At 37.1% G+C, this 9,681-nt stretch overlaps 1 protein-coding gene across 2 annotated transcripts; it reads right to left on the bottom strand.

Moving 5' to 3' along the window:
• Window positions 1–404: 404 nt before the first annotated feature.
• LOC126830407 (uncharacterized) lies at window positions 405–7,291 on the bottom strand. 2 transcript variants are annotated; one of them, XM_050560800.2, is made up of 6 exons: window positions 6,424–7,291; window positions 5,690–5,725; window positions 3,715–4,065; window positions 2,461–2,724; window positions 2,045–2,108; window positions 405–1,645 (listed from the first exon to the last, which is right to left on the bottom strand). In XM_050560800.2, exons 1-6 carry the CDS (start codon window positions 6,473–6,475, stop codon window positions 1,393–1,395), a joined length of 1,020 nt encoding a protein of 339 aa, XP_050416757.2. In that variant the 5' UTR covers window positions 6,476–7,291; the 3' UTR covers window positions 405–1,392. The 2 variants fall into 2 exon arrangements, with proteins under 2 accessions (XP_050416757.2, XP_050416755.2); XM_050560798.2 differs by having other exon boundaries at window positions 2,045–2,114.
• Between the last annotated feature and the right edge of the window lie 2,390 nt (window positions 7,292–9,681).

A 9,681-nucleotide genomic window follows, 5' to 3' on the forward strand; every position in this document is an offset into this window, starting at 1 on the left:
CTATTCTCTGGATAATGGCTCATATTTCCAGGGTTGTGACGTAATGTAGCCGCGATTGTCATAACATTTTACATATGTTTAGCTCCTATTAATCGCGATTGTTTGTTTTAAATTTACGTTGAAATAGATTGGTTGTTAACCCGCCTGTTAGCCAGTCATAATTTGGGACATGAATCATCAGACAGTCCAACAGTGTTTGCGAGGAGTATGTTGACTCAGTGGCTTTTAAAAAATGTTTTCGCCGCCAATAGGAGAGAAAATAAAACGGATATTTTTACTTCAATACTGACTTCACGTTGTGTTTAAGGAATACCGATAGTCGTTGTCACATTAGTAAAAACATTGTTTATTTTCTATATTTATCTTACATTCAGTAATTCAATACAAGAAATACAATAGTGAGATTAAACAAATTAGATGATTTAAATGTTATGTTTTTAGTCAGATTAAACAATTTACATGGTTTAAATGTTATGTTTATATCACGTCCAATAAATCATATTACACCGTTAGATTAAACAATTTAAAGTCGTAACGTTTGTGGTAGATCTTAATGAAATAAAAATAATAACTGCTCCCCACACCAAGTTGTGGCCAACTGTTGGATCAATCCAAATTATGATCTGAATGATATTCTGGGAAATTTATGCCAGGTTCTGCCTTTTAAAGGCGGGAAGTGCCCCATATTCTGGCTCAACTAGCAACTGACCCCCGGGCCACAGGGACACTTCATTCGTTAATCGGTAGACAATATACCATAAGCACAGGACAAATAAGAAACCTTGCGCCAGGAATCAGCTTCGAGGGAAGAGATGGTGGGTTGATTCGGGCCCAATGATCGAATATAGTGACTTAATTCAAAGCGGCCCCTTGCGATGTGACAGGTGAACATTTTAGTAAAACAATCAACTAATACAATCCACTGATGAAACTTCTTTTTAACGTTAAACATGAGGATAGTGTTTAACCCACCTGTGTCCAAACCGACAAGATTAGAACAAATAATTGAAATGAAATAGGGTTTAACGTCCTACTGCTCTGGGCTAATAAGACAGGCATGCGCCATACAATGTGCTATGATGGAAATTTTGCTCGGACTGTGATGCTACGTTCTACTCTTATATCGAATTCCAACTGCCAATTAATCTTTTACGCGCAGGCTAATATATACATGAGAACTTGGATTTCGTCCTTTCGGAACGACAAGACAGCTGTCCTGCACTGCTGATAAGGGGAAATCATACCGTAAAAAGATTAGAACAGGATTATCGGCAGCGTTATTGTCCATGGTGCGAAACCGTGTTGACAACCGACCGAACATAACAGAGCCATTAAACCTGTTCAAACTTAAATCGTAATTATTTGATTAACATTTATAATTGTCAAATAAAGTCACTGATTGACGTATACACCGTTATTTACAGGTTGCGCCAATGTTTGATAATTGTTCTTGGGCGATCTATTCACCATGACGTCATATGTAGACTGAACATCGTCAGTCGTTGCGTTAGAATCTCGCGCAGGTGACATTTCATAGTGGTGATTATCTTCTCTTGGTGTCATGACGTCATACATGTTATTAGGGTGATTGACGTCAGATCTAGATACGTATTCATCAAGTAACTTATCCTTTCTTCGTATTATACTGAAATAATTAAAAGAATGTAGTGTAAGGCTATATCACAAATAGATACATGTTTCTACAGAGGTAATGCTTACCATAAGACTATACTAGAAGTAATAAGCCCAGTCGCAGTAGAACAATCGGACGTTAAACACATGTGCTTAGAAAAGTAATACTCACGAGCCTCGTTTTTTGTTACTTTATCAACTTGTGTTGATATTTTTTGATATCAAAAAAGACTGGTAGGAGATTCTCTATTTATACAAGAAGTAATAACTATGCATAATTACTCACCATATAAGACTATACCAGAAGTTCTACTTACAATTAAATACATGTGTTTAGACAACTACTAGTCATCATATAACAATGATGATGATTACTTACCATATAAGTGTAACAATGATGATGATTACTTACCATATAAGTATGACAATGATGATGATTAAGACAAGAAAACCAAATGATACTCCAACAGCTATACCTGTAACTAGACAAACAATGGCTGATGTAAGAGAAGATTATTTCGCAAGTCGGCCCAATTCGTTGATTATGAAAAGAGATTTGCCTAGTTATTAGGAATTAAAATATATAATTATTAGCAATCGAGCGGTTGAATACAATATATAAATGTGTTATTCATAATAGATATATACACATACAGGCTTCGAACATACATTCTGTCATTTGAAATCGTTTCAAAAACACAGGTTTTCTAACAGAGAGATATACGCAAATAAGCGTAATCGTCCCCGTTTTAATGTTTCTCGAGCATCCCAGCAAGTATTAAATAATCAAAAAATAATGCATCTTTAACATAATAATAACATTTTTACCTGCAGATAAACCGTTATTTGGTGTACTTGCTTGTTCCGTTGACCTATATATAGATGTCATGCCACTCACCGGTGTTCTGTCCGTGGACCCCCCGTCAGGAGCTACCTTACTAACAGATGTCGTACTTTTTCTTGAGGTTATTTTAAAATTGGTTGTTGGTGGTGGTCTTGTTTGTTCTATTGTCATTTGTGGGGTTGATGCCGTGCTGATTGTAGCTGATGTAGTAGTATCGCTACGCCAGCAGATGATCGTGAAACTGGCATCTAGGACAGAAACAGATAGTATAGTATACCATATTGCATAAATTTGACACAAGCTCGATTACACGTCCCATTTATTGTAGGGAAGATCAAACAACGTTGTATTGAGTGTTCTTACTCCTTAATTCTTAATTCATAGTCCCTAATTTCTTCATTTGTTGTTGTATTCCGTCATCTGTACACTAAAATTAATATTTGTATCTTAAATGCGTTTGTCCTGTGTTATTACTAACGATGTAGTAAATGATCCAATATACACTGTGCATCTCCTCACAATATAATTTACCCAGTATGTTCAAACGGCAATAAAATCCCCGGGAACAAATATCTTAATTATAAGGCTCTTGCCCCAAGCACTGTGATACGGTTCCAAGGGAATACCAACATCCAGATATAGACAGGGTGGGGAGGGCGAATGGTTACCGCGTGCGCATTGTGCCATAAGGTCTGCCATTGAGTCAACTGGCGTGGTTTGGATTCCCCGGTTGTACGTGTCCAACCTCGTGGGTTTTTCCAGGTCCTCCCACTGCTAAAGACCCCTACGCGCAAGCGAATTATTGAAATGAAATTGAACCATGTTAGTCCCGAACAAGCACACCATCGAATTTGGATTTTCCGTATATGTATGTTAGTGCACATAGACAATATAATATATCCAGTATTCATTATTCTACCCCCAAGCAACTATCTAGAGCGCTGTGATACGGTTTCAAAGAAACAACAAAGTCCACCTGTTAGAAATGAAATGAAATGGAGTTTAACCTCCTACTTTGCTGCACCGACCGGGAAAACAAATACGGACAGCGGAATTATAGTCTACCCTTATATCGAATCCCAGCTCTTCGTTTACGTGAACGCCAATGTACACATTTCTTCGTCCTATACCACTGGCAATGGGAAAGCACGCCGGGTACTTCCGATGAACACGGGACTTCCATCTTAGCGAGCCAACGTCTTATATAAGTGGATATATTTTACTTATAACCAACTTACTTGTATCAATGTTGATGATTGTCGTGGTTATATGTAAACAGAATCCAGTAGAAGTAGGTTCTGGTGTTGAATCTCTGGTAAATGTTAACTGGAAGGATTTATTTAAACTCAGTGGATAGAGGAATATCTCACTATTAGAACAAGTCCAGCTATCATTATTAAGTGTGTTATAATTAACCACTTTATATCCACATTCTTTTACATCCTCTACATTGGATACAGTAACACTGTTAATACCAGATGTGGGTGTTTCAACCAACGTGACGTCACACTGACAACCATCACCCATACCACCATTAACAGGTATATTCATCTGTGTATAACTGTCAGTACTGTTGGTACATACAGGTACTGAAACATCAATAGCAATTTGATTATTGTTATAATATAACTGGAGAGAGATTCGGGGGGGGGGGGGGAGAAAGGATGGGGGAGGGGGCGGGGGGTAACGTCCATTCGAAACAAAATGGGTCAGTTCGTGACTAACACATGGTTCAATTTAATTATAACGATCGGCTTGCGCGTAGGGGTAGCAGAGGGGGGGGGCTGGACGGAGAAAACCCACGAGGGTTGGACTTGCGACCCTACTCGTTGTCATGTACACGCGGGGGATCGAAAACACGTCACTCACTGACGGACCCTACGCCTCCCCCCCCCCCCCATCGGTAGAAATTAAATGAAATGGAGTTTTATGGCACGTCAGCTCCAACCGGGCTATATGGTGATGACAACATTATCACAGACTTGTATTCATATATTTAAATAAAATCAAATATCACAGAAAGTATAATTAAAACCAAATATATCAAAATCTTTACATATTTATAAAATATAATATAATATATGACTATATACAAATAAAATTTTGAATAAAAATTTGAAACTTTTAAAAATGTTAGAACTTTGCTATATATCTCCGGTTGGGAAAATAACTGACGTACTGACTGGCAACGGTAATATTTTGATCTCATGGACTTGAGATGATTGCACTCAATCAAAATATGTCAAAGGAACATGACAGAGAACACCTTTTGGTTGAGACTCTCGATTTAAGATGAAAATATGAGTTAAAAACGAATGACCAATGCGAATGCGACACAAAACAACTTCATCTGTCCTGTTGGTTCTATAGGAGCTTGGCTAAGAGAGGCTTAATGTGATTTATTTGTGCCTGCAAGATCCCAAGACCGTTGCCAGCGGTCATAAATAAAAGGTGTGATTAAATCGGTAGAACACTGTACTCTGCCACATCATCTTTTTAAAATGAGTTGACCATATGGTTAGTTTGAATTGTTTTGATTTATTACAAGAATATATCCTTAATTATTATTCTGATGAGGTGTTTTCAGCAGAACTAAATTTCTGTATTCGCAACTCCTACCAACCAAGCAAACTACACAGTCACATTATTAAACAGGATAAGGCTGGAAATTATGTCAGTTCATTCTACAATTCTTGTTTATGTTGCTTGTGTTATGTCTTGTTTGTTTTCTATGTAGGCAACGTGTGCTTGAATGACACCACAAGCTGATCGGAATAAGACTACAGTATTGCCGAGGAAGACGAGGATACAGCAGTTAGCATTACCCACATCTTAATCCGAATTTCAGAGGTATAGGACTACAGAACACCAAAAGTGACTGGCTCTGAAGTATAACAGAATTGTTTTTTTTTATTTGTATTTATTTAATGACCACAGAAGCCTATGTGAATCCATCAAATGATAAGTGTTACAAAGTGTTTAAGAAACGTAACGCATACCCTCCCCTTTATTCCGCCCCCCCCCCCACCAGCGCCAACCTTACCCATACGATACCCGTCACCAACTGGAGACCTTACCCATACGTTACCCATCATCAACTGGTGATCTTACCCATACTATATCCGTCACCAACTGGTGATCTTACCTATACGTTACCCATCATCAACTGGTGATCTTACCCATACTATACCCGTCACCAACTGGTGATCTTACCTATATTGGTACTAGATGCACATTGACCATTTGCCGCTGAAATAAAAATAAGTCATTCTAAGTCTACATAACTAAATGTTCATGATCTGAATCTGAATGATCCGGCACCTCAATAAATATCAATAAAGGTTCTGGGATGTTGTTCCTTGGCCCTTTATATTTGTAGCAGAGTTTTTAATGAAGAAATGCCAAAACGAATCGAATTATCATTCCCTAAAACTGAGTGTTCTATATTATAAATCATACTAACCAAATATTGCTTCATGGTATATTTCGATATTTTTTTTTCAATTATTTATGATGAGGACAAATGAAATGAAATGAAATGGGGTTTAGCGTCCTACTGTTCTGTCCCTAAACAGGCTAATGAAGACGGGCATACGCCATACAGTGTGCTATGAAAGGAAATTTTGCTACGGCCTACTCTTATATCGAATTCCAGCTGCCAAGGGATCTTTTACGTGTACGCCAATGTGTTTTTCGTCCCATCCGAACGACTAGACAGCTATCCTTGTCAGGCCCTCCGTCCTGCATCACTGACAAAGGGGAATCACGCCGGAAAATCTGAATGAACTTCCTCGGCCAATGCAGGGATCGAACACCCGAACTCTAGGCTAGCGAGCCAGCGTCTTACCCACTTAATCATCATGACCCCAAAAAGTTGCTAACGTACAAATATATATACCTATATACATGTATACTAATAGTCTGTATATAAATTAGTATAAACTTACCTAGTGTATATAACATAATTTCTATTATCATTATTATCCAAAACACAGCCATGATGTATAAAATAAGTCAGTGGAATTTATTAGGTATAGTTTAAAGATGATCAAGTACATCTACCTGTATAATATCAGGTACATAAACTAGTATGGCATACCTGTATATTGTGTTAATAGTAGGCAATATACGTCTACAAACAAGGAAGTATATAACTGGTGTAACAATATACAAGGGGTTGTATTCATATACCATATTCATTTGTATACTAAAGTAGAAGCGATTAAGACAAGAAGGTTGAATACAGTCAACCTATTTGTAAATTTAGCCTTTCATAATAACTATATTTATGTCGTATAATATAATATACGTTTGGCAGATATATTACTTGAAAAGTCACCCAATATTGTAAATGAAACGTCATTCACCAATTATTAAGACAAATTAGATTGAATACAGTTGACATTTAGCATTTAAAACCCTTTCCTGTGCTGTTCTGCTCCGAACTGGGCTAATGAAGACGGACATACGCAATACAGTGTGCTATAAGGAAATGTAGCTCGGGGATATCCTAATTGTCTACATACTGCTTCACCTTCCTTCTGAGCAAAACCATCAGCATATTTTTCATATTTGGATTACTGAACAATTCCGTCACTGACTGAACCAAGTCTTACAGTAAAAGAAGACGCCTCAATACTAAGAAATATGATATCATCAGTTGTAGGCCATATTTAGTACAGAATAGAGCGGTTGTTATAAGTCACGTTGTAAAGATAAAATAATTAGCTTTGACCCAACTGTACAAGTATCTTTCTCTATATTGTTACACCAGTTATATGCACTTCCTTGTCTGGAGACGTATATTACCCACTATTAACACGATATATAACACACCTAATATTAATACAACATACAGGTATACGCATATAAGAATACATTAATCGTTCAACAGGGATATCTTTGTATTGTATTCAAATGCAATCATGTGAACTGAATAGTTATATCTTATATACCTAGGTATATATACTTGTACGTTGTCAACATTAAATTATACATAAACATTTCCACTCACCATGGATGTTATTTGGATAATAATGACAATAGAAATTATGTCTTATACCTTAGGTAAGTTTATAATTTAACATCTTTTAAAAGCCCGGGGTACATGCACGCTTGCTACTAATGATATGAGATGGGGTTTTATGTCCTACTCCGACTGGGTTAATGAATACGGGCATACGTGAAGAAGGGCATACGCCATACATTGTGATATGATGGACATTTTGGCGGACAGCTGTGTTACGGCCTACTCTTACATCATATTCAAACTGTCAAGGGGCGGGGACGTCCCGGTCGACTATACAGCTGTCCATGTCAGGTCCTCCTAACTGTACTACCGACAAGGGGAAACCACGATGAGCTTTCCCGGCCAACACCGGAATCGAGAGCCAGCGTCTTACGCACTTAGTCACCGTGGTTTTGAAAAAAAAAAGCCCATGCCCCACTGAAGCGCTTATGTTCTGCTTCATCGATGTTGATGCACGTGCGTTGTATTGAGCCACCAACTAGCTGCTGCCAGTTGACGATCAGTTGCGTACTTGCAGTCGCCGGGTACATAGACACCGAATTAATACTAGGTGCTACTAAATGGCTACAAACAAACGGGGATTCGGAACCACGTCACTTGTCTCAATGACATACCATGTGATCAAACGTTAACCATATGCCCCCCTCAGGGCCAAGGAAAATCACAGAAATGTAATTGTTATTTCAACGATTTAATTCATATTTGGGCGTACCGGGCTGAACTGGGGCTAGTTATCAATTTAGGTTTCGGATCACTCAGATTCAGATCATGTGGCTTAGAATTACTTATTTTTATTTCAGCAGCAAATGGTCAATGTGCATCTAGTACCAATATAGGTAAGAAAATGAAAAGAAATGTTGTTTAATGACACCAAACATATATACTAATGTCCAAAAGAAAGTATACACTGTGCATTTTGTGCTGCATCAACCAAAGTCGTTTTTCCTTGGTATACGGTATTTGGGTAGAATGTCAATTTGTTTCACATTTTTATTTTGCTTACAAATGTTGAGTTTGGACGCAAGAGACAACCTCAGTAATGCTTTATCAAATGTTTTTAATCTAAACAAAACTTAGTCCTACTTTTAGTGTGTATACTTTCTTTTGGACATCAGTATAGATGGTGACTAACGAAACAAATTAAAACAATAGCACAGGAATGTATCCATATATGAAAATATAATTAAAAATAAATATATCAATTTCTTTACATACATAAATATTTAAAACCCTATATATGATAAATATATACAATTACAATTTTTAATAAAAGTTTGTCTCTTTTAAAAATGTTAGCAATTCATCATGAAACTCTGATTGAGCAAATGTAAGAACTCCAGTTGATGATGGGTATCGTATGGGTAATGGGTAATGGGAGGGCAAACACTTATCATTTGATGAATTCACAAATATATAGAATTAAACCACCGAGTCTGTGACTTCTGGTGTTTCTTTAAATATTCTGGAATTATTTGATGATTCCAATAGCTAAAACAATGCTGTTGTACTTGAAACGACATTCTGGCATTTAGGTCAAATAATTACATAATTTCAAAAAACTGAGTGGTTTGCTTAGTTGGAGCGAGTTGATTTTGCTAACACATAAATGTAGTTATGCTGTTACCCCTGAAGCAAACAATGCATGTTATGCTAGATTTTTTTTATGACATGACGTTGCTCCCTGACACAAAACAGTAGTCATATATCAAATGTTGATATAGCGAGCACGGGACATCTAAAGGTGATAAAAAGTAACTTGAAAGAGAAAGAACATATTACATTAGAATAATGGGTTAATTCGTTGTTAAAAGATGGTAATATTAGTATAAATAAAATAAAACCAAGTACGAACAATCCAAACAATAAGACAGAATTCGAAGTCCTAAAAAAACGTTATAGGCAAAATAGTGTATTCAAGCAAAATAGTGTAATCAGCAAATGGACTGCTCCTCGTGTACAAAATACACGACAAACAATGGTAACAGGTGTCCGGAAGAGTAAGCTTACCCTGCCTGGCGCCACACCCGCAATAGCTGCATCCAAACTATTAGGCGAAATGTCGGTAAAATAGCGTGATTGGCCAATGAACTATCGGTATGCAAAATGCACGATGAATGTAGTAGACATTATCAGGGATATAGTAATAGTATACGTGTCAATTAAATATATCTAGAAT

Source organism: Patella vulgata, chromosome 8 (genome assembly GCF_932274485.2).
Source record: "Patella vulgata chromosome 8, xgPatVulg1.2, whole genome shotgun sequence".
In the NCBI taxonomy this organism is placed as follows: domain Eukaryota; kingdom Metazoa; phylum Mollusca; class Gastropoda; family Patellidae; genus Patella; species Patella vulgata.